The sequence below is a fragment of the Coregonus lavaretus genome (genome assembly GCF_964263955.1).
Source record: "Coregonus lavaretus genome assembly, contig: HAP1_SCAFFOLD_47, whole genome shotgun sequence".
In the NCBI taxonomy this organism is placed as follows: domain Eukaryota; kingdom Metazoa; phylum Chordata; class Actinopteri; order Salmoniformes; family Salmonidae; genus Coregonus; species Coregonus lavaretus.
The window spans coordinates 950,873-977,286 of NW_028161510.1; the positions used below are offsets into that span (position 1 = coordinate 950,873).

Below are 26,414 nucleotides of genomic sequence, written 5' to 3' on the forward strand. Positions count from 1 at the left end.
GGCACTGCATCGCAGTGCTAACTGTGCCACTAGAGATCCTGGTTCGAATCCAGGCTCTGTCGCAGCCGGCCGCGACCGGGAGACTCATGGGCGGCGCACAATTGGCCCAGCGTCGTCCAGGGTAGGGGAGGGAATGGCCGGCAGGGATGTAGCTCAGTTGATAGAGCATGGCGTTTGCAACGCCAGGGTTGTGGGTTCGATTCCCACGGGGGGCTAGTATAAAAAAAATATATGTATTCACTAACTGTAAGTCGCTCTGGATAAGAGCGTCTGCTAAATGACTAAAATGTAAATGTAAAATGTAAGTATACGTATCCTTATGATAATACTGCATTTCTCCAAACCTATATCTGTTTCTTGCCTTCTCTAAGGACTCCATTTTCCTCCTCCTTTCCCTTCCGGCGTCTATTCTATTCTATCCTCGGCCTTGACCTCTTCATTGCTCTCCTCTTCTGATCCGCTGTCCTCCTCTCCTGAATTACCATCGTCTTCCGATCCCTCATCGGAGCTGTTATCCTCACTATCATCGGGACTTACTCCCTTTCCAACTGCTTGTCTTTTCGCTGAAGACGCTCCCCAACTCAAACTGGCTAGCTACCAAACCAGAGATACACCAAGCTGTCTGAACAATCGTTGCTAGACCCATCCACCTCGACATTCTTTGCCAATACCAAGAATGTAGTAAATATTGTTTCCAAATTGCGTTACCCACTCCAGTCAGCAGATGGCGATGTGCGTCTTTCAGGTGATGATTCTTGCGTGACGTATAATGGCCTGGACGGGACACTTCTTCAGCAACAACCACACGGCTACTCTTTCAACCACCTCGGTAGCTTGCTAGCCAACATAAAACCGAAAGATTGAGGCTTTAGACCATGTTTATGTACATTAGCTAATCTCAGTGTTTTAAACACATTTCTGTTGACGTAACATTATCTACTGGGTAACTTTAACCTAATTTGCAAACTTGTTAAAGTTGATACTGAGCCTAGCACTAGGCTAGTCGCTAATGCTAACTAGCTAACTAGCTTACATCCCTGACCATGAGCTCACTAAACTACTCCTCCCCTGCTAAAGAAGAGGAGGTCTGCTGTATGGAGAAAGAAGCCCTATCGCTGAACATTGTCGTGAAAGAAGAAGATGAGAATATTACAGTTAAAGGAGAGGAAGAAGCTTTCAAAACGATAGAGGAGGATATTACATTGAAAGAAGAGGAGGAGGATGTTACAGTGAAAGGAGAGAAAGTTCCGTTTGGAGAGGAAGAGGGGATAGAGGCTGTCACCGTGGAAGAAGAAGAGGATGCTATCTCAATGAAGGTGAAGGAGGAAGACGTTTTAGGGGTGAAAGAAGAGGAGACAGAAGATCATATTAACACCAGTAAGTATTGTCTTAAAAACAGGGGCACAAGCTATGCAGTTGTTTAACTAATGTGTGGTTTTTTAGGGGCGTTCTACTGAAGTTATATACTTCAATATGTTGTTCAGTCCTGTAGGAGTTGTTAAAGGGTCAATCTTTTTTTTGAATTCTTTAATGTTCTACATTAAAGTGCACTTCATCTAATATAACAGGCTTTTGAAATTCAATATTGGTGCTTAATTTCTGCTTAAAATATCAAAGGGACGCAAAAGGCACCCAATTCGTGGAACTACCTTTTCACATTTGCATCACAAACAATATTTTATAAAATAATGATGAACGTGGCCATTTTAGGCCCTGCTTAGATATATTAATGCCTTTTGTAAGACCCTATGATTGCAATAGACGGTCATACGTTTACCATCTGTTTGATGTTCTCGTTCACACAGGAGAGAGACATGACTATCGTGAATCCTCTGGGGAGCCTCAACAACATCCTGATGCTGATGTTTCCAGATCAGAACACCAGATGGTACATCTTGGTCTGGTCTAGCATACAGCTTGTTTTATTGGGCTCTGGTCTGCGTTTCTGTAAAGCACTTTATGACAACAGTGACATCAGCATCCATAATGATATGTGTCTGTGTCCCCTTTATATGGTTACCAGGACAACACTAGCCCTTCCACCCTCCCAGAGTCCCCGTGTCGTACCTCTCCCAGTAGCACCTTACTGCTGGGTCTGAAGAGGTTGTCTGTGCGGCTGGTGGACTGCAGGAAAACAACGGGGCTGAGTGGAACTGTGAGAGGAGGAGGAGAAGAGAAGAAAGGAGCAGATTTGACTCATCAAAGTAAGTGCTGTAGTTTAGTTTAAACAAATAAAATAGATCTGCCCACTGGTATCTGTTACCAGGACAACCAGCAGAGTTCTGTTAGTTGACATTAAGATAGACTGGTGGATATGGATGTTATGAATATCATTACACTGAAAAAGCAGGAGGAGAAGAGAAGAAAGGAGCAGATCTGATTCATCAAAGTAAGTGCTGTAGTTTAGTTTGAACAAATAAAATAGTATATTTCCACCACAGTAGACAGTTCTGTTAGTTGACATGAAGATAGACTGGTATATTTCCACCACAGTAGACAGTTATGTTAGTTGACATGAAGATAGACTGGTGGATATGGATGTTATGAATATCATAACACTGAAAAAAGATTCTGCCAATGAAAAGAGAGAAACCAATAGACTATATAAAACCTTGATGAAAGTTAGATTTAGTATGATCTGATGTATGGTGCATGTTTTACAAAAACTTTTCCTAAAAACATTATGGATGTTACATTGCCTGTCCCAGTCAACCCCCTATCTTTACAATACTCTAGAACAAATCAAATGTTATTTGTCACATGCGCCGAATAAAACAGGTGTAGACCTTACAGTGAAATGCTTACAAGCCCTTAACCAACAATGCAGTTTAAAAAAAGAAATATAGCAAATAATTAAGGAGCAACAATAAAATAACAGCAGCGAGGCAATATACAGGGGGTTCCTGTACAGAGTCAATGTGCGGGGGCACCGGTTAGTCGAGGTAATTGAGGTAATATGTACATGTAGGTAGAGGTAAAGTGACTATGCATGGATAATAAACAGAGTAGCAGCAGCGTAAAAATGGGGGTGGGGTGGGAACAATGCAAATAATCCGGGTAGCAATTTGATTAACTGTTCAAGAGTCTTATGGCTTGGCGGTATAAGCTGTTAAGACACCTTTTTTTACCTAGACTTGGCGCTCTGGTACCGATGCCGTGCGGTAGCAGAGAGAACAGTCTATGACTAGGGTGGCTGGAGTCTTTGCCATTTTTAGGGCCTTCCTCTGACACCGCCTGGTATAGAGGTCCTGGATGGCAGGAAGCTTGGCCTCAGTGATGTACTGGGTCAAAATGCACTACCCTCTGTAGTGCCTTGCAGTCGGAGGCCGAGCAGTTGCCGTACCAGGCGGTGATGCAACCAGTCAGGATGCTCTCAATGGTGCAGCTGGATAACCTTTTGAGGATCTGGGGACCCATGCCAAATCTTTTCAGTCTCTTGAGGGGGAGTAGGCATTGTCGTGCCCTCTTCACGACTGTCTTGGTGTGTTTGTACCATGATAGTTTGTTGGTGATGTGGACACCAAGGAATTTGAAGCTCTCAACCTGCTCCACTACAGCCCCGTCGACGAGAATGGGGGTGTGCTCAGTCCTCCTTTTTCTGTAGTCCACAATCATCTCCTTTGTCTTGGTCACATTAAGGGAGAGGTTGTTATCCTGGCACCACACTGGCAGGTCTCTGACCTCCTCCCTATATGCTGTCTCATTGTTGTCAGTGATCAGGCCTACCACTGTTGTGTTGTCGGCAAACTTAATGATGGTGTTGAAGTCGTGCTTGGCCATGCAGTCATGGGTGAACAGGGAGTACAGGAGAAGACTGAGCACGCACCCCTGAAGGGGTCCTTGTGTTGAGGATCAGCATGGCAGATGTGTTGTTACCTACCTTTACCACCTGGGGGCGGCCCGTCAGGAAGTCCAGGATCCAGTTGCAGAGGGAGGTGTTTAGTCCCAGGGTCCTTAGCTTAGTGATGAGCTTTGAGGGCACTATGGTGTTGAACGGTAAGCTGTAGTTAATGAATAGCATTCTCACGTAGGTGTTCCTTTTGTCCAGGTGGGAAAGGACAGTGTGGAGTGCAATAGAGATTGCACCATCTGTGGATGTCAGTGAAGACACTTGCCAGTTGGTCAGCGCATGCTCGGAGTATATGTCCTGGTAATCCATCTGGCCCTGCGGTCGTGTGAATGTTGACCTGTTTAAATGTCTTACTCACATCGGCTACGGGGAGCGTGATCACACAATCGTCCGGAACAGCTGATGCTCTCATGCATGCTTCAGTGTTGCTTGCCTCGAAGTGAGCTTATAAGTCATTTAGCTCGTCTGATAGGCTCGTGTCACTGGGCAGCTCGCGGCTGTGCTTCCTTTTGTAATCCGTAATAGTTTGCAAGCCCTGCCACATCCGACGAGCATCGAAGCCGGGGTTAGAGTCCTGCTCCTTGAAAGCGGCAGCTCTACCCTTTAGCTCAGTGCGAATGTTGCCTGTAATCCATTGCTTCTGGTTGGGGTGCGTATGGTCTCTGTTGGGACGACGTAATCGATGCACTTATTGATGAAGCCAGTGACTGATGTGGTGTACTCCTCAATGCTATCGGAAGAATCCCCGAACATATTCCAGTCTGTGCTAGCAAAACAGTCCTGTAGCTTAGCATCTGCGTCCTCTGACCACTTCCTTATTGAGCGAGTCACTGGTACTTCCTGCTTTAGTTTTTGCTTGTAAGCAGGAATCAGGAGGATGGAGTTATGGTCAGATTTGCCAAATGGAGGGCGAGGGAGTGCTTTGTACGCGTCTCTGTGTGTGGAGTAAAGGTGGTCTAGAGTTTTTTTTTCCTCTGGTTGCACAGTTTCCCTACATTAAAGTCCCCGGCCACTAGGAGCACCGCCTCCTTTTGGCCCTATACAGGTTGTTGAGTGCTGTCTTAGTGCCAGCATCGGTTTGTGGTGGTAAACAGACATCTACGAAAAATATAGATGAAAACACTCTTGATAAATAGTGTGGTCTACAGGCAAACAAAACTCAAGAAAGTTCAATTTTGAGTCTTAAAGGAGGACTGTAATAATAATAATATGGCTAAATACAGTGCCTTCGGAAAGTATTCAGACCCCTTGACCTTTTACATATTTTGTTACTTTACAGCCAGATTCTAAAATTGATAAAAATAAATGTTTCCCTCATCAATCTACACACAATACCCCTGAAGTGACAAAGCGAAAACAGTTAAAAAAAATAAATAAATGCAAATCTATTAAAAATAAAACCTTATTTACATAAGTATTCAGACCCTTTGCAGTGTTTCCATTGATCATCCTTGATGTTTCTACAACTTACCTGTGGTAAATTCAATTGATTGGACATGATGATTTGGAAAGGCACACACCTGTCTATATAAGGTCCCACAGTTGACAGTGCATGTCAGAGCAAGAACCAAGCCATGAGGTCGAAGGAATGATCCTTACAGCTCCGAGATAGGATTGTGTCACGGCACAGATCTGGGGAAGTGTACCAAAACATTTCTGCAGCAGTGAAGGTCCCCAAGAACACAGTGGCCAACATCCTTGTTGTAAGGAAGACGTTTGGAACCACCAAGACTCTTCCTAGTGCTGGCCGTCCGGCCAAATTGAGCAATCGGGGAAGAAGGGCCTTGGTCAGGGAGGTGACCAAGAACCCAATGGTCACTCTGACAGAGCACCAGAGTTCCTCTGTGGAGATGTGAGAACCTTCCAGAAGGACAACCACCTCTGTAGCACTCCATCAATCAGGCCTTTATGGTAGAGTGGCCAGACGGAATCCACTCCTCAGAAAAAAGCACATGACAGCCCGCTTGGAGTTTGCCAAAAGGCACCTAAAGGATTCTCAGACCATGAGAAACAAGATTCTCTGATCTGATGAAACCAAGATTGAACTCTTTGCCTGAATGCCAAGCGTCACGTCTGGAGGAAACCTGTCATCATCCCTACGGTGAAGCATGGTGGTGGCAGCATCAAGCTGTGGGGATGTATTTCAGTGGCAGGGACTTGGAGACTAGTCAGGATCGAGGGAAAGATTAACAGAGAAAAGTACAGAGAGATCCTTGATGAAAACCTGCTCCAGAGTGCTCAGCACCTCACTGGGACAAAGGTTCACCTTCCAACAGGAAAACGACCAAAAGCACAAAGCCAAGATAATGCAGGAGTGGCTTCGGGACCAGCCAGAGCCCGGACTTGAACCCGATCGATCATCTCTGGAGAGACCTGAAAATAGCTGTTAAAGGTGCTTCAAAAAATTTACTGAGTAAAGGGTCTCAATATTTACGTAAATGTGACATTTAAAGTTTTCTTTTTGAATAAATGTGCAAAAATTCATACAAACCTGTTTTTGCTTTAACGTTATGGGGTATTGTGTATAGATTGATGAGGGGGAAATTAAAAATAAAAAATGAATCAATTTTAGAATAAGGCTGTAACGTAACAAAATGTGTAAAAAGACAAGGGGTCTGAATACTTTCCGAATGCACACACCTACTATTCAAGTTTTTTTCTTTATTTTTCTTTACTGTTTTCTACATTGTAGAATAATAGTGAAGACATCAAAACTATGAAATAACACATGGAATCATGTAGTATCCTACAAAGTGTTAAACAAGTCAAAATATATTTTATATACGTTTCTTCAAAGTAGTCACCCTTTGCCTTGATGACAGCTTTGCACACTCTTGGCATTCTCTCAACCAGCTTCATGCGGTAGTCACCTGGAATGCTTTTCCAACAGTCTTGAAGGAGTTCCCACATATGCTGAGCACTTGTTGACTGCTTTTCCTTCACTCTGCGGTCCAACTCATCCCAAACCATCTCAATTGGGTTGAGGTTGGGGGATTGTGGAGGCCAGTTCATCTGATGCAGCACTCCATCCCTCTCCTTCTTGGTAAATTAGCCCTTACACAGCCTGGAGGTGTGTTGGGTCATTGTCCTGTTGAAAAACAAATGATAGTCCCATTAAGCCCAAACCAGATGGGATGGTGTATTGCTGCAGATTTCTATGGTAGCAATGCTGGTTAAGTGTGCCTTGAATTCTAAATAAATCACAGACAGTGTCACCAGCAAAGCACCCTCACCGATAACACGTCCTCCATGCTTTATGTTGGGAAATACACATGCGGAGATCATCCGTTCACCCACACCGCGTCTCACAAAGACACGGCGGTTGGAACCAAAAATCTCAAATTTTACTCCAGACCAAAGGACAAATTTCCACCGGTCTAATGTCCATTGCTCGTGTTTCTTGGCCCAAGCAAGTCTCTTCTTATTGGTGTCCTTTAGTAGTGGTTTCTTTGCAGCAATTCGACCATGATGGCCTGATTCACACAGTCTCCTCTGAACAGTTGATGTTGAGATGTGTCTGTTACTTGAACTCTGTGAAGCATTTATTTGGGCTGCAATTTCTGAGGCTGGTAACTCTAATGAACTTATCCTCTGCAGCAGAAGTAACTCTGGGTCTTCCATTCCTGTGGCCGTCCTCATGAGAGCCAGTTTCATCATATCGCTTGATGGTCTTTGTGACTGCACTTGAAGAAACTTTCAAAGTTCTTGAAATGTTCCGTGTTGACTGACCTTCATGTCTTAAAGTAATGATGGACTGTTGTTTCTCTTTGCTTATTTGAGCTGTTCTTGCCGTAATATGGACTTGGTCTTTTACAAAATAGGGCTGTCTTCTGTATACCCCCACTTACCTTGTCACAACACAACTGATTGGCTCAAACGCATTAAGAAGGAAATCAATTGCACAAATTAACTTTTAAGAAGGCACACCTGTTAATTGAAATGCATTTGAACCTGGTCATGAACCTGGTTGAGAGAATGCCAAGTGTGTGCAAAGCTGTCATCAAGGCAAAGGGTGGCTCTTTGAAGAATCTCAAATATAAAATATATTTTGATTTGTTTAACACTTTTCTGGTTACTAACATGATTGTGATGTGTTATTTCATAGTTTTGATATATTCACTATCATTCTACAATGTAGAAAATAGTAAAAATAAAGAAAAACCCTTGAATGAGTAGGTTCTAAAACTTTTGACTGGTAGTGTATATTTATTAAACAAAAATATAAATGCAACATGCAACCATTTCAACGATTTACAGTTCATATAAGCCAGGGCTGCCCAACCCTCTTCCTGTAGGTTTTCAGTCCAACTCTAATTTAGCATATCTGATTCAGCTTGTTAAGGTCTTGTTGAGCAGCTAATAAGTAGAATCAGGTGTGTTAAATTAGAGCTGGACTGATAACCCACAGGACGGTACATCTCCAGGAAGAGGGGGGTTGGGCAACCCACTTGGGAGCCAGGCCAATGTGGAGGTCCTGGGTTGGCGTTGTTATACGTGGTCTGCGGTTGTGAGGCCGGTTGGATGTACTGCCAAATTCTCTAAAAAGACGTTGGAGTTGGCTTATGGTAGAGAAATTAACATTCAATTTTCCAGTGGATATTCCTGCATGGGACCAACACTTTACATATTTTTAGGAACAAAATATTTCACATTCTTTTTGACTTTACCCAAAATATCATGAAATTAGTGATTGTCAAAATGTTAAAAATGAATTTCTAAATCAGAAAAATTGCCATTTAAACAGCAGTGTCGAACTCTTTCGACAATGGGGAGATGTTACTGATGTGCTTTGTGCCTGTCTCCAATGCAAAAAAAAAACTTCCACTCAAAATTACTTCTTTACTTACTTTAGGTTGAAGGAAATGTGTAGGTCTCATTCTGTATCATACAGCTATTAAGGTTATACATTTACAACCACCTGCACAATATGAATCCAGAGATGTCTGTCTTGAGTGTCCTAGAACTGTCTAGTTTTTTGTGTTCTGACTTATAAAACAGAATGAATGAAAACTTATCAGTAATTACCAGGAAGCTCTAAAACATCATTTGTTTCGAAATCACACTATGATTGTTTTAATTGATGAAATGTTTGAAAACCGGCCTCAGGTTATTGAGGGATCTGATTTGGATTACATTTCATAGCAAGGCGGTTTTATTAAGTGGAGGTTTCATTCAGGTCTCTCTTTAAATAAACACTGTCTTTGACAGGAGAAAAACCAAAGTCGGAGGAACCAGAGACGTCCAAACCAGCAAGACGACACCTCTGCTCCCAGTGTGGAAGTAGGTTTGCCAAGTTAGGAAGCCTGAAAAGACATGAGAGGACACACCATTGTGCCCAGTGTGGAAAGAGTTTTAAGGCTTTAGGAAAGCTGGAAGCTCATGAGCGAACACACAAAGGAGAGAAGCCATACCATTGCTCCCAGTGTGGAAAGACTTTTAACCGGTTAAACAACCTGAAATCTCATCAGCAAATACACACTGTGGCGAAGCCTTACCACTGCTCCCATTGTGGAAAGAGTCTTAACCGGTTAGACACCCTGAAAAGACATGAGAGGGCACACACAGGAGCGAAGACATACCATTGTGCCCAGTGTGGAAAGAGTTTTATAGCGTTAGGAAAGCTGGAAGCTCATGAGCGAACACACAAAGGAGAGAAGCCATACTATTGCTCCCAGTGTGGAAAGACTTTTAACCGATTAAACAACCTGAAATCTCATCAGCAAATACACACAGTGACGAAGCCTTACCACTGCTCCCATTGTGGAAAGAGTCTTAACCGGTTAGACACCCTGAAAAGACATGAGAGGGCACACACAGGAGCGAAGCCACACCATTGCGCCCAGTGTGGAAAGTGTTTTAACCACTTAGGAAACATGAAAGCTCATGAGCGAATACACACAGGGGAGAAGCCTTTCCATTGCTCCAACTGTGGAAAGAGTTTTAACCGGTTAGACAACCTGAAAAGTCATGCGAGAATCCACACAGGGGAGAGGCCTTACCACTGCTCCCATTGTGGAAATAGTTTTGGTCATTTAGGACACCTGAAAGCTCATGAGCGAATCCACAAAGGGGAGAAGCCTTACCACTGCTCCCAGTGTGGAAAGAGTTTTAACCGCTTAGGAAACATGAAAGCTCATCTGAGAATCCACACAGGAGAGAATAATTACTTATCCTAGTGTATAAATTGATATTTCACATCACATTGACTTAAAGTTCATCAGAGGACATACACAGTGCTCCCATTGTCTTATATTGTTGACTGAGATTGTGTTTACTTGTTTATACCATATGAAATGTGTTTATACAAAGTATACTTAAACATATATATTTTTTTTAATTAGAAAACATTCATTGAACATAGTTAGTCAGTTTGAATATAGACTCGATCAGATTCCATGTGTTTAAATGGTCCTTTTTTAAACCTAATAATCAAATTATATTTGATGTGATGCATTTGACTTACATGTGATGCAATGTTTACATTTGCATTGTTGGCCCACTGATTATTTAATTAAATAAATGTTATCTGACTCTGTAATGGAACATTTTAATTGTATGGTGTCCACATAACTGAGTATGTGACTAACCTTGTGAAACTGTCCTATTATAATCTCCTGTTCTTGGGAGTATCATCCTGTGTTACAACCAGCTTCCACCTGCGTTCTTGTATAAATAAAGTCCTGCCCAGGAACAGGAAACTATAAAGATATGTGCTCATCACCCAATGCTTTGGAATTCATACTGTCTACACTGCACTGTGTAACTCTGTTATTCTCTCTGAGCTCAGAAATAAAGAATCTTGGTTCGACTTAGACTCCAGCAGATCCTTATTTTATAATATCCACCACAACTCGTCCACAGATTGCTGTTTCATCATTGTCTCAATGAAGAGTTCCTCGTTCGACTTTCCTGTGGGCATTTACGAGCCTGGCACTGGTAGATTTTCATGTGAATATTCTAAAATCTGCATAAAACAATATACACATTTTCCCACCAGAAGTTTTTCCATCTAACAGACTTATTGCGGATCAAAGGCTTTGCGTGATGACATAGTGCACAAAAAATACTTTTGCTGCATTTTCAACTCTGCTGATGGTTTGAAAAAACTGTTGCGTTACATAGCAAACGTGCTCTTGGCACGTGCACTGTAGCCAACAGCTCACAGATACAGTGCGGGTAGGCTACCTACATGATGAGATTATTATGGATAAGAGCGATATTATTTTATATGTCAAATGGCAACCAAGCATCGATCATCATGTCACCAGAATAAGACCCTCAAAATGTATTGGAACGGAGCATCAAGCTAATCACTTGCACTTTCACCACCCTGTGAAGTTCATAACTTATTTCATCTGTAGCCTAATAAACTGCATGGGTTCCCAAGTCGTAGTGGGAGGACCACACAACATATCATCGCATGACTCCAAGTTAACTTCGATATGATGGTTATTATATCAATATTTGCGTGTAAAGGAGTTTCCACCGCCATTTCTCATCTATACATTTTTACAGGCACACAAAGACCCCACCATGTAAAACGACCGAACAAATTGTCTGTCGGCATTTATACAATTGTACCCGCATATCCTGTTTCCATCAGCCACGTCATTAGTTTTGAAATGGTTGGATCAACATCCACCTTCATGATATGGATGAAGCCTGATTTGGAATGTCTCAGTAGTTCTATCTGGCTTCGTAGTATACCCCTCTGATAATCAAATGATATTTACATGTGATGCATTTGCTCCATTGTTTACATTTACAGTGCTATGAAAAAGTATTTGCCCCCTTTCTAATTTTCTCTACTTTTGCATATTTGTGATACTGAATGTTATTAGATCTTCAACCAAAACCTAATATTAGATAAAGGGAACATAAGTGGACAAATAACACAACAATTACATATTTATTTCATAAACAAAGTTATGCAACACCCAATTCCCCTGTGTGAAAAAGTAATTGCCCCCTTACACACAATAACTGGTTGTGCCACCTTTAGCTGCAATGACTCCAACCAAATGCTTCCTGTAGTTGTTGAACTGTCTCTCACGTCGCTGTGGAGGAATTTTGGCCCACTCTTCCATGCAGAACTGCTTTAACTCAGTGACGTGTGGGTTTTCAAGCTTGAACTGCTCGTTTCAAGTCCTGCCACAACATCTCAATTGGGATTAGGTCTGGACTTTGACTAGGCCATTCCAAAACGTCCAATTTGTTGCTTTTTAGCTATTTTCATGTAGACTTGATTTTGTGTTTTGGATCATTGTCTTGCTGCATGACCCAGCTGCGCTTCAGCTTCAGCTCACAGAAGGATGGTCTGACATTCTCTTGGTTGAAGATCTGATAACATTCAGTATCACAAATATGCAAAAGTAGAGAAAATTAGAAAGGGGGCAAATACTTTTTCATAGCACTGTAAGTTGGTGGCCCACTGAAGATTTATAAGGAATAGTATGGTGACGTCTTAGTGTGGCTTGAAATAAATAGGATTATTAAACAAAAACTCCTGTAGCAACAATACACTGAGGCGTTGACGTCAAGAAGAGAACTGGCTGATGGGTGGTGGTGCTACTCTATAGGTAAGGCTGAGTCCAATATGAATGTTCAATACACAAAATAGGTTGATCGGTAGCCAGTTAGCTAGCTGTCCAGTCCAACATTTGTATTTATTGTGGATCCCCATTAGTTCCTGCCAAGGCAGCAGCTACTCTTCCTGGGGTCCAGCAAAATTAAGGCAGTTATCCATTTTAAAAACAATACATTCATAACAGATTTCACAACATATTAAGTGTATGCCCTCAGGCATCTACTGTACTACCACATATCTACAACACAAAATCCATGTGTACACTGCGTATGTTATCATGTGTTTGTGTGCATTTGTCTGTGTTTGTGTTGCTTCACAGTCCCCGGTGTTCCATGAGGTGTGTTTTTACCTGTTTTTTAAATCTGATTCTACTGCTTGCATCAGTTACATGATGTGGAATAGAGTTCCATGTAGTCATGGCTCTATGTAGTACTGTGCGCCTCCCATAGTCTGTTCTGGACTTGGGGACTGTGAAGAGACCTCTCGTGGCATGTCTTGTGGGGTATGCATGGGTGTCCGAGCTGTGTGCCAGTATTCCAAACAGACAGCTCGGAACATTCAGCTTATCGACGACACCTCTTACAAAATAAGCAGGAGCCAGGAGAGACTGATATGCATGTCATTAATGTTAGCGCTCCATGTACTTTTAAGGGCCAGCCGTGCTGCCCTGTTCTGAGCCAACTGCAATTTCCCCAAGTCCCTCTTTGTGGTACCTGACCACACTACGCAACAGTAGTCTAGGTGTGACAAAACTTGGGCCTGTAGGACCTGCCTTGTTGATAGTGTTGTTAAGAAGGCAGAGCAGCGCTTAATTATGGACATACTTCTCCCCATCTTAGCTACTGTTGTATCAATATGCTTTGACCATGACAGTCTACAATCCATATCAATATGCTTGACCATGACAGTCTACAATCCAGGGTTACTCCAAGCAGTTTAGTCACCTCAACTTGCTCAATTTCCACATTGTTCATTACAAGATGTAGTTGAGGTTGAGGGTTTAGTGAATGATTTGACCCAAATACAATGCTTTTAGTTTAGGAAATATTCAGGACTAACTTATTCCTTGCCACACATTCCGAAAACTAACTGCAGCTCTTTGTTAAGTGTTGTAAGACAGCTGCCCTGAGGAATTCTGTCGTGGATAATTATCACTATACTTGTTAAAAATCAAAAGTTCTTCCAGAGTTTTTGTAGAATGAAAATATACTTTTATTACACGACGCAATGAAAGCCGAGATGATCAGCAGAACATCAGACTCTCCTTTTATACAGACACAAATGCATAGTCATGCTTATACAGTGAGGGAAAATAGTATTTGATCCCCTGCTGATTTTGTACGTTTGCCCACTGACAAAGAAATGATCAGTCTATAATTTTAATGGTAGGTTTATTTGAACAGTGAGAGACAGAATAACAAAAAAATCCAGAAAAACGCATGTAAAATTTTTTATAAATTGATTTGCATTTTAATGAGGGAAATAAGTATTTGACCCCTCTGCAAAACATGACTTAGTACTTGGTGGCAAAACCCTTGTTGGCAATCACAGAGGTCAGACGTTTCTCGTAGTTGGCCACCAGGTTTGCACACATCTCAGGAGGGATTTTGTTCCACTCCACGGCCAAGGCAACAAAGGAGTGGCTCAAGAAGAAGCACATTAAGGTCCTGGAGTGGCCTAGCCAGTCTCCAGACCTTAATCCCATATAAAATCTGTGGAGGGAGCTGAAGGTTCGAGTTGCCAAACGTCAGCCTCGAAACCTTAATGAAACCTTAAAGACTTGCCTTGATAAGTTCCTTTCCTGAGGATGGCTCACCCCTCACAGTTCTGGGTGACTTTAACCTCCCTACGTCTACCTTTGACTCATTTCTCTCTGTCTCCTTCTTTCCACTCCTCTCCTCTTTTGACCTCACCCTCTCACCGCCCCCCCCTACTCACAAGGCAGGCAATACGCTTGACCTCATCTTTACTAGATGCTGTTCTTCTACTAATCTCACTGCAACTCCCCTCCAAGTCTCCGACCACTACTTTGTATCCTTTTCTCTCTCGCTCTCCTCCAACACTACTCACTCTGCCCCTACTCAGATGGTAATGTGCCGTCGTAACCTTCGCTCTCTCTCTCCCGCTACTCTCTCCTCTTCCATCCTATCATCTCTTCCCTCTGCTCAATCCTTCTCCCTCCAATCTCCTGATTCTGCCTCCTCAACCCTCCTATCCTCCCTTTCTGCATCTTTTGACTCTCTATGTCCCCTATCCTCCCGGCCGGCTCGGCCCTCCCCTCCTGCTCCGTGGCTTGACGACTCATTGCGAGCTCAGAGAACAGGGCTCCGGGCAGCCGAGCGGAAATGTTAAACCATGTCAGTAATGTTTTATTACTAAAGATCTTTATATAGATCATACATGTTATTATTACACAATACTACACATTACTACACAATATATGTTTTCTTTTTTTGGGAAAGTGTTTTTAATTCCTTTCTTAGAAAAAATGTATAATGAGCATGGCCCTTGTCTGCTTATAACCCCCACGAGTTGTCTGTGGTTTCTCTCTCTGGAGGTTTCTTCTCTCTCGTAGTGTTCACAGGACAAGCCCAAGACTTACTTATACTCAGGCAGACCTTCCCTGAAAGGACTTGTTCCTGTTCATTCTACAAGGAGTCACAAGCTCACGACACAGCAGTTCCACAAGTTCACTACAAAACCTACCAACTGTTCGAACAGTTCAAACTCAGGCCTTCAAACACATTTCTTTAAGTTCAACAAGGTCACTACAAAACGTACCAAACTGTTTGAACTGTTCGTTAATCACACACTAAATATGGTGAGAGCATCCAGAGAGGATGTCATTAACACAATTTCAGTCAAAATAGAATATTGTATGAAATACTATAGCTTACCATGACTATATCCAACCCTACTCCATGTGTTACCACGATCATGTATCCAACCATGACTATACAGTTGAAGTCGGAAGTTAACATACACTTAGGTTGGAGTCATTAAAACTCGTTTTTCAACCACTCCATACATTTCTTGTTAACAAACTATAGTTTTGGCAAGTCGGTTAGGACATCTACTTTGTGCATGACACAAGTAATTTTTCCAACAATTGTTTACAGACAGATTATTTCACTTATAATTCACTGTATCACAATTCCAGTGGGTCAGAAGTTTACATACACTAAGTTGACTGTGCCGTTAAAGAACATGGAAAAATTCCAGAAAATGACGTAATGGCTTTAGAAGCTTCTGATAGGCTAATTGACATAATTTGAGTCAATTGGAGGTGTACCTGTGGATATATTTCAAGGCCTACCTTCAAACTCAGTGCCTCTTTGCTTGACGTCATGGGAAAATCAAAAGAAATCAGCCCTCAGAAATAAAATTGTAGACCTCCACAAGTCTGGTTCATCCTTGAGAGCAATTTCCAAACGCCTGAAGGTACCACGTTCATCTGTATAAACAATAGTATGCAAGTATAAACACCATGGGACCACGCAGCCGTCATACCGCTCAGGAAGGAGATGCGTTCTGTCTCCTAGAGATGAACGTACTTTGGTGCGAAAAGTGCAAATCAATCTCAGAACAACAGCAAAGGACCTTGTGAAGATGCTTGAGAAAACAGGTACAAAAGTATCTAAATCCACAGTAAAACTAGTTCTATATTCACATAACCTGAAAGGCCGCTCAGCAAGGAAGAAGCAACTGCTCCAAAACCGCCATAAAAAAGCCAGACTACGGTTTGCAACTGCACATGGGGACAAAGATCGTACTTTTTGGAGAAATGTCCTCTGGTCTGATGAAACAAAAATAGAACTGTTTGGCCATAATGACCATCGTTATGTTTGGAGGAAAAAGGGGGAAGCTTGCCAGCCGAAGAACACCATCACAACCGTGAAGTACGGGGGTGGCAGCATCATGCTGTGGGGGTGCTTTGCTGCAGGAGGGACTGGTGCACTTCACAAAATAGATGGCATCATGAGGAAAGAAAATGATGTGTATATATTGAAGCAACATCTCAAGACATCAGTCAGGAAGTTAAATCTTGGTCGCAAATGGTCTTCCAAATGGACAATGACCCCAAGCATACTTCCAAAGTTGTGGCAAAATGGCTTAAGGACAACAAAGTCAAGGTATTGGAGTGGCCATCACAAAGCCCTGACCTCAAACCTATAGAAAATGTGTGGGCAGAACTGAAAAAGCGTGTGCGAGCAAGGAGGCCTACAAACTTGACTCAGTTACACCAGCTCTGTCAGGAGGAATGGGCCAAAATTAACCCAACTTATTGTGGGAAGCTTGTGGAAGGCTACCCGAAACGTTTGACCCAAGTTAAACAATTTAAAGGCAATGCTACCAAATACTAATTGAGTGTATGTAAACTTCTGACCCACTGGGAATGTGATGAAATAAATAAAAGCTGAAATAAATCATTCTCTCTGCTATTATTCTGACATTTCACATTCTTCAAATAAAGTGGTGATCCTAACTGACCTAAGACAGGGAATTTTTACTAGGATTAAATGTCAGGAATTGTGAAAAACTGAGTTTAAATGTATTTGGCTAAGGTGTATGTAAACTTCCGACTTCAACTGTATATTTACATTTACATTTTAGTAATTTAGCAGACGCTCTTATCCAGAGCGACTTACAGTTAGTGAGTGCATACATCATTCTTTTTTTTATATATATATTTTTTTTTTTACTGGCCCCCCGTGGGAATTGAACCCACAACCCTGGCGTTGCAAACGCCATGCTCAACCAACTGAGCTACATCCCTGCCGGCCATTCCCTCCCCTATCCTGGACGACGCTGGGCCAATTGTGCGCCGCCCCATGGGTCTCCCGGTCACGGCCAGCTACGACAGAGCCTGGAGGTGTATATCCAACCCAACTCCATGTGTTGCCACTATCATGTATCCTACCATGACTATATCCAACCCAGCTCCATGTGTTGCCACTATCATGTATCCTACCATGACTATATCCAACCCAGCTCCATGTGTTGCACTATCATGTATCCTACCATGACTATATCCAACCCAGCTCCATGTGTTGCCACTATCATGTATCCTACCTGGCTGAAGCTTTGATCCAGTGGAAGAAGTATTGAGGGGCAGGGAGGTTAAAGGTCACTGCAGGGATACAGCTGTTACTCTACACTATCCCTAGATAATCCAGTAATGAGAGAAAATGGATAGAATATTTAGGGCCCTATCAAATCTGTTAAATGTTTTACCTAATTACATTGTTTGTTTGTTTGAACGTTTTGTCCGTGTAGTTTTTCCAGGTTTCTGATTTGTCCCTGTTTTTCTGTTTTTCGCTCTCAAAATCACACTGTTAATAGAAAAACAACAACATTTTAAGTCCACAACAATACTTAAACCACATCAGGAGACCACTTTTGACATTTTCATTTTTGGGTGTAGATACCCTTTAATTCAAGAGGCACCAGCAAGAGCCTTGCTTGGTTAGTGGTGTCTCTGTTGCACACGTGATTGCAGAGTTTATTGAACAAATCACAACTGGATTGATGCAAATAATCATGATATCATTCTGCCAGGTAGGCATAGACTACTTTGTAGTTAACATTTAATTGACAAGGTTTTTGGGAAAGCTTTTCCATCAACCAGAAGATGGTTGTCATTAGCATAATCGCTAACAGCTACACAGCTTGGAATAAGACACCCTCGTCAATCTGTCACCCAATCCTGCCTAATGGGCAGGTCAGCCCTGGAGGAAAGTATTGGCTGTAAGAAGTAACTGCCCTGGAGGAAAGTATTGGCTGTAAGAAGTAAGAGAAAACATAACATCTGGTTGTTTTTAAATTACTTTTCATGACATTGCTAGATTTATTTTCCCATCTGCGTTACCCACTCCAGTCAGCAGATGGCGATGTGAGACTTTCAGGTGATGCTTCTTGTGTGACGTATAATCTAGTGGACGGGACGGGGGGCTTCTTCAACAGCGACAAAAGGCTACTGATTTAACCGTCGTTAGATGCTAGCAAACATAAAACCGAAACATTGAAGCTCTTAAGACCAATCTTGTGTATATTCATTTTAGTGTTTTGAACAACCTCGGTAGCTTGCTAGCGAACATAAAACCGAAACATTGAAGCTCTTTAGACCAATCTTGTATATGTAATCTTAGTGTTTAGCACATCATTATGTTTACGTGTCTACTAGTTCATTTAAACGTAATTTGCTTGTTAAATTAGCAAATGTGTTAAATTGATACTGCACTAGGTTAATCGCCCGGAGCTTGAGCTCACTAAACTAGACGGAGAAAGAAGCTCTGGTGAAAGGAGAGGAATACGTTTTTCAGAATGAAAAAGGAGGAAGAGGAGGTTGATATTACTGTGAAAGAGGAAGATGGAAAAGTGGTTGTCAGGGTGGAAGAGGAGGACGTAAAACCTTTCAGAATCAAAAAGGAGGAAGATGCCATAACATTGAAAGAAGAGGAAGAACCTTTTGGAGTAAAGGAGGAAGAGGAGGCTATCTCAATAAAAGAGGAGCAGGAAGACGTTTTGGGAGTGAAAAAGGAGGAGGAGGAGACAGAATATCAGATTAACACCAGTGAGTACTGTCTTAAAAACAGGGGCACAAACTATGCAGTTCTTGAACTAATGTGTGGTTTTAAAGGGACATTCTACTTAAGTTATATACTTCAATATGTTGTTCAGTACTGTAGGAATTGTTTAAGGGGCAATCCGCCATTGGTACATATGTTTTTTGGAATTTCAAATTAGATTTATTGAATTCTCCATGTGGTCTACATTAATGTGCACTTCATCTAATATAACAGGCTTTTAAAATTCAATATTTGTGCATAATTTCTATTTAAAATATCAAAGGGCACCCATTTCGTGGAAAGACCCTTTTACATCTGCATCAAACAATATTTTATAAAAGCACAATGAAAGTGGCAATTTAAGGCCCTGTTTAGATATATTAATGCCTCTTGTAAGACTATGATTGTAATAGATGGTCATAAGTTTATCATCTGTTTGATGTTCTTGTTTACACAGAGGAGACACACGACTCTCATGGATCCTCTGGGGAGCCTCAACAACATCCTGATACTGACGAGGCAGAGAAGAGTCTCTCCAGATCAGAACACCAGATGGTACAGCTTGGTCTGGTCTAGCATACAGCTTGCTCTATCGGGGTCTGGGTTTCTGTAAAGCACTTTATGACAACAGTGACATCAGCATCCATAATGATATGTGTCTGTGTCCCCTATATATTGTTACCAGGACAACACTAGCCCTTCCGCCCTCCCAGAGTCCCTGTGTCGTACCTCTCCCAGTAGCACCTTACTGCTGGGTCTGAAGAGGTTGTCTGTGCGGCTGGTGGACTGCAGGAAAACAACGGGGCTGAGTGGAACTGTGAGAGGAGGAGAAGGGAAGAAAGGAGCAGATTTGACTCATCAAAGTAAGTACTTTAGTTTAGTTTGAACAAATAAAATAGATCTGCCCACTGGTATCTGTTACCAGGACAACCAGCAGAGTTCTATTAGTTGACATGAAGATAGACTGGTGGATATGGATGTTATGAATATCATAACACTGAAAAAGGATTCTGCCAATGAAAAGAGAGAAACCAATAGACTATATAAAACCTTGATGAAATTTAGATTTAGTATGATCTGATGTATGGTGCATGTTTTACAAAAACCTTTCCTAAAAACATTATGGACATGAAATATAGCAAAGAATTAAAGAGCAACAATAAACAGTAGCGAGGCAATATACAGGGGGTTCCTGTACAGAGTCAATGTGCGGGGGCACCGGTTAGTCGAGGTAATTGAGGTAATATGTACATGTAGGTAGAGGTAAAGTGACTATGCATGGAAAATAAACAGAGTAGCAGCAGCATAAAAATGGGGGTGGGGTGGGAACAATGCAAATAGTCCAGGTAGCAATTTGATTAACTGTTCAAGAGTCTTATGGCTTGCGGGTAGAAGCTGTTGAGAATACTTTTTTACCTAGACTTGGTGCTCCGGTACCGCTTGCCGTGCAGTAGCAGAGAGAACAGTGTATGACTAGGGTGGCTGGAGTCTTTGCCATTTTTTGGGCCTTCCTCTGACACCGCCTGGTATAGAGGTCCTGGATGGCAGGAAGCTTGGCCCCAGTGATGTACTGGGCCGTACGCACTATAGGCTGTCTCATTGTTGTCAGTGATCAGGCCTACAACTGTTGTGTTGTAAGTAAACTTAATGATGATGTTGAAGTCGTGCTTGGCCATGCAGTCATGGATGAATAGGGAGTACAGGAGGGGAATGAGCACGCACCCCTGGCGGTATGAAAATTAGAGTGGGTCTAGGGTTTCTGGGATAATGGTGTTGATGTGAGCCATGACCAGTCTTTCAAAGCACTTTATGGCTACAGACGTGAGAGGTACGGGTCGGTAGTCATTTAGGCAGGTTACCTTGGCGTTCTTGGGCACAGGGACTATGGTGGTCTGCTTGAAACAACATGTTGGTATTACAGACTTGGTCAGGGACAGGTTGAAGATATCAGTGAAGACACTTGCCAGTTGGTCAGCGCATGCTCGGAGTACACGTCCTGGTAATTTTCTGGCCCTGCGGTCTTGTGAATATTGACCTGTTTAAATGTCTTACTCACATCGGCTGCGGAGAGCGTGATCAAACAATTGTCCGGAACAGCTGATGCTCTCATGCATGCTTCAGTGTTGCTTGCATCGAAGCGAGCTTATAAGTCATTCAGCTCATCTGGTAGGCTTGTGTCACTGGGCAGCTCGCGGCTGTGCTTCCCTTTGTAGTGTGTAATAGAGATGCAAGCCCTGCCTCATCTGACGAGCATCGGAGCCGGTGTAGTATGATTCAATCTTAGTCCTGTATTGACACTTTGCCTGTTCCTTGATCCTTGAAAGCAGCAGCTCTACCGTTTAGCTCAGTGCGGATGTTGCCTGTAATCCATGGCTTCTGGTTGGGGTACGTACGGTCTCTGTGGGGATTACGTCAACGATGCACTTATTGATTGATAAAGCCAGTGACTGATGTGGTGTACTCCACAATGCTATCGGAATAATCCCCGAACATGTTCCAGTCTGTGCTAGCAAAACAGTCCTGTAGCTTAGCATCTGCGTCATCTGACCACTTCCTTATTGAGCGAGTCACTGGTACTTCCTGCTTTAGTTTTTGCTTGTAAGCCGGAATCAGGAGGATATAATTATGGTCAGATTTGCAAAATGGAGGGCAAGGGAGAGCTTTGTACGCGTCTCTGTGTGTGGGGCAAAGGTGTTCTAGAGTTTTTTTTCCCTCTGGTTGCGCATGTGACATGCTTTTAGAAATGACATAAAACGGATGTAAGTTTCCCTGCATTAAAGTCCCCGGCTACTAGGAGCGCTGCCTCTGGATGAGTGTTTTCCTGTTTCCTTTTGGCCCTATACAGGTTGTTGAGTGCCGTCTTAGTGTCAGCATCGGTTTGTGGTGGTAAACAGACATCTACGAAAAATACAGATGAAAATGCTCTCGTAAATAGACATCTACGAAAAATATAGATGAAAATGCTCTTGATAAATAGACTCCTGAGTGGCGCAGTGATCTAAGGCACTGCATCGCAGTGCTAACTGTGCCACTAGAGATCCTGGTTCGAATCCAGGCTCTGTTGCAGCCGGTCGCGACCGGGAGACTCATGGGCGGCGCACAATTGGCCCAGCGTCGTCCAGGGTAGGGGAGGGAATGGCCGGCAGGGATGTAGCTCAGTTGATAGAGCATGGCGTTTGCAACGCTAGGGTTGTGGGTTTGATTCCCACGGGGGGCATAGTATAAAAAAAAATGTATTCACTAACTGTAAGTCGCTCTGGATAAGAGCGTCTGCTAAATGACTAAAATGTAAAAATGTAAATAAATATTGTAGTCTACAGGCGAACAAAACTCAAGATAGTTCAATTTTGAGTCTTAAATGAGGACTGTAGCGTCTAATGATGAAACATTATGGAGTCTTAAAAGAGGACTGTAGCGTCTAATGATGAAACATTATGGAGTCTTAAAGGAGGACTGTAGCGTCTAATGATGAAACATTATGGAGTCTTAAAGGAGGACTGTAGCATCTAATGATGAAACATGATGGAGTCTTAAAGGAGGACTGGGATGAAAATGGAAAGGAAAGGGGATATCTAGTCAGTCACAGCTGAATGCATTCACCCTAAATGTGTCTTCCTCATTAAACCCAACGCCTCTGAATCAGAGAGGTGCGGGGGCTGCCTTAATCGACGTTCCACGTCATCAGCGCCCGGGGAGCAGTTGTTGTTGGGGAATAACTGCTTTGCTCAAGTACAGAACGGCCTTTCCACATTGCGGGCGTGGGGATTTGAACCAGCGACCTTTCGGTTACTGGCCCAACATTCATAATCCAAAATCCAGAAACTCTGAAGTGATTCCATACTATGAAACTAGTCGTACTTTATAATATGGCTATATAAAGTGCCTTCGGAAAGTATTCAGACCCCTTGACCTTTTCCATATTTTGTCACGTTACAGCCTGATTAAAACATTTATTAAAAAATGTTTTCACTCATCAATCTACACACAATACTCCTTAATGACAAAAACAAAACAAGTTTTTATAATTTTTTACAAATGTATTAAAAATAAAAAACAGACCTCATTTAAATAAGTATTCAGACGCTTTGCGATGAAACTCGAAATTGAGCTGAGATGCATCATGTTTCCATTGATCATCCTTGAGATGTTTCTACAACTTACCTGTGGTAAATTCAATTGATTGGACATGATTAGGAAAGGCACACACCTGTCTATATAAGGTCCCACAGTTGACAGTGCATGTCAGAGCAAATACCAAGCCATGAGATCAAAGGAATGGTCCTTAGAGCTCTGAGACAGGATTGTGTCACGGCACAGATCTGGGGAAGTGTACCAAAATATTTTGCAGCAGTGAAGGTCCCCAAGAACACAGTGGCCAACATCCTTCTTAAAAGGAAGACCTTTGGAACCACCAAGACCCTTCCTAGAGCTGGCCGCCTGGCCAAACTGCACATTCGGGGGAGAAGGGCCTTGGTCAGGGAGGTGAACAAGAACCCGATGGTCACTCTGACAGAGCTCCAGAGTTCCTCTGTGGAGATGTGAGAACCTTCCAGAAGGACAACCATCTCTGTAGCACTCCACCAATCAGGCCTTTATGGTAGAGTGGCTCAACGGAATCCACTCTTCAGTAAAAAGCACGACAGCCCGCTTGGAGTTTGCCAAAAGGCCCCTAAAGGATTCTCAGACCATGAGAAACAAGATTCTCTGGTCTGATGAAACCAAGATTGAACTCTTCGCCTGAATGCCAAGCATCACGTCTGGAGGAAACCTGGCGTCCTCCCTACGGTGAAGCATGGTGGTGGCAGCATCAAGCTGTGGGGATATATTTAAGCGACAGGGACTTGGAGACTATTCAGGATCGAGGGAAAGATTAACAGAGAAAAGTACAGAGAGATCCTTGATGAAAACCTGCTCCAGAGCACTCGGCTCCCCACTGGGGCAAAGGTTCACCTTCCATCAAGACAACGACCAAAAACACATAACCAAGATAACACAGGAGTGGCTTCGGGAGAAGTCTCTGAGTGGCCCAGCCAGATCCCGGACTTCATCTCTGGTAGACCTGAAAATAGCTGTAAAGCAACGCTCCCCATCCAACGTGACAGAGCTTGAGAGGATCTGCAGAGAAGAATGGGAGAAACTCCACAAATACAGGAGTTCCAAGCTTGTAGTGTCATACCCAAGAAGACTCATTACATTTTACATTTTAGTCATTTAGCAGACGCTCTTATCCAGAGCGACTTACAGGAGCAATTAGGGTTAAGTGCCTTGCTCAAGGGCACATTTACGTCATTTAGCAGACGCTCTTATCCAGAGCGACTCACCAATTGGTGCGTTCACCCTATAGCCAGTGGGATAACCACTTTACAATTTTGGGAGGGGGGGGGGGGGGGTAGAAGGATTACTTTATCCTATCCCAGGTATTCCTTAAAGAGGTGGGGTTTCAAATGCCTCCGGAAGGTGGTGAGTGACTCCGCTGTCCTGGCGTCGTGAGGGAGCTTGTTCCACCATTGGGGTGCCAGAGCAGCGAACAGTTTTGACTGGGCTGAGCGGGAACTGTGCTTCCGCAGAGGAAGGGGAGCCAGCAGGCCAGAGGTGGATGAACGCAATGCCCTCGTTTGGGTGTAGGGACTGATCAGAGCCCGAAGGTACAGAGGTGCCGTTCCCCTCACTGCTCCATAGGCAAGCACCATGGTCTTGTAGCGGATGCGAGCTTCAACTGGAAGCCAGTGGAGTGTGCGGAGGAGGGGGGTGACGTGAGAGAACTTGGGAAGTTTGAACACCAGACGGGCTGCGGCATTCTGGATGAGTTGTAGGGGTTTAATGGCACAGGCAGGGAGGCCAGCCAACAGCGAGTTGCAGTAGTCCAGACGGGAGATGACCAGTGCCTGGATTAGGACCTGTACCGCTTCCTGTGTAAGGCAGGGTCGTACTCTCCGAATGTTGTAGAGCATGAACCTGCAGGAGCGGGTCACCGCCTTGATGTTGGCGGAGAACGACAGGGTGTTGTCCAGGGTCACGCCTAGGCTCTTCGCACTCTGGGAGGAGGACACAGCGGAGTTGTCAACCGTGATGGCGAGATCATGGAACGGGCAGTCAATCAATCAATCAATTTTATTTTATATAGCCCTTCTTACATCAGCTAATATCTCGAAGTGCTGTACAGAGACCCAGCCTAAAACCCCAAACAGCTAGTAATGCAGGTGTAGAAGCACGGTGGCTAGGAAAAACTCCCTAGAAAGGCAAAACCTAGGAAGAAACCTAGAGAGGAACCAGGCTATGAGGGGTGGCCAGTCCTCTTCTGGCTGTGCCGGGTGGAGATTATAACAGAACCATGCCAAGATGTTCAAAAATGTTCATAAGTGACAAGCATGGTCAAATAATAATCAGGAATAAATCTCAGTTGGCTTTTCATAGCCGATCATTAGAGTTTAAAACAGCAGGTCTGGGACAGGTAGGGGTTCCATAACCGCAGGCAGAACAGTTTAAACTGGAATAGCAGCAAGGCCAGGCGGACTGGGGACAGCAAGGAGTCACCACGGCCGGTAGTCCCGACGTATGGTCCTAGGGCTCAGGTCTCTCAGTTGGCTTTTCATAGCCGATCATTTAGAGTTGAAAACAGCAGGTCTGGGACAGGTAGGGGTTTCGTAGCCGCAGGCAGAACAGTTGAAACTGGAATAGCAGCAAGGCCAGGCGGACTGGGGGCAGCAGGGTGTCATCATGCCCGGTAGTCCTGACGTATGGTCCTAGGGCTCAGGTTCTCAGAGAGAAAGAGAGAACGAGAGAATTAGAGAGAGCATACTTTAATTCACACAGGACACTGGATAAGACAGGAGAAGTACTCCAGGTATAACCAACTAACCCCAGCCCCCCGACACATAAACTACTGCAGCATAAATACTGGAGGCTGAGACAGGAGCGGTCCGGAGACACTGTGGCCCCATCCGAAGAAACCCCCGGACAGGGCCAAACAGGAAGGATATAACCCCACCCACTCCGCCAAAGCACAGCCCCCGCACCACTAGAGGGATATCCCCAACCACCAACTTACAATCCTGAGACAAGGCCGAGTATAGCCCACAGAGGTCTCCACCACAGCACAAACCAAGGGGGGGGGGCGCCAACCCAGACAGGAAGATCACGTCAGTAACTCAACCCACTCAAGTGACGCACCCCTCCCAGGGACGGCATGAAAGAGCACCAGCAGGCCAGTGACTCAGCCCCTGCAACAGGGTTAGAGGCAGAGAACCCCAGTGGAGAGGGGAACCGGCCTGGCAGAGACAGCAAGGGCTGTTCGTTGCTCCAGCCTTTCCGTTCACCTTCACACTCCTGGGCCAGACTACACTCAATCATATGACCTACTGAAGAGATAAGTCTTCAGTAAAGACTTAAAGGTTGAGACCGAGTCTGC

The 26,414-nt window shown here is 43.5% G+C and overlaps 2 protein-coding genes across 2 annotated transcripts in view; both read left to right on the forward strand.

Moving 5' to 3' along the window:
• Positions 1-769: 769 nt before the first annotated feature.
• On the forward strand, positions 770-10,109 carry LOC311120499 (uncharacterized protein; the record flags this gene model as incomplete). The annotated part of the gene is made up of 3 exons (XM_084195085.1): positions 770-829; positions 2,024-2,204; positions 9,059-10,109. 3 exons carry the CDS (start codon positions 770-772, stop codon positions 10,024-10,026), a joined length of 1,209 nt encoding a protein of 402 aa, XP_084051211.1. The 3' UTR covers positions 10,027-10,109.
• Positions 10,110-18,390: 8,281 nt separating this feature from the next.
• LOC311120474 (uncharacterized protein) overlaps positions 18,391-26,414 on the forward strand; it is a 35,606-nt gene continuing 27,582 nt past the window's right edge. Inside the window, exons 1-3 of the mRNA XM_084195058.1 lie at positions 18,391-19,011; positions 19,464-19,561; positions 19,692-19,869. Coding sequence (XP_084051184.1) covers positions 18,762-19,011; positions 19,464-19,561; positions 19,692-19,869 — 526 coding nt within the window. The 5' untranslated portion in view covers positions 18,391-18,761. The remainder of the gene's footprint in view (positions 19,012-19,463; positions 19,562-19,691; positions 19,870-26,414) is intronic.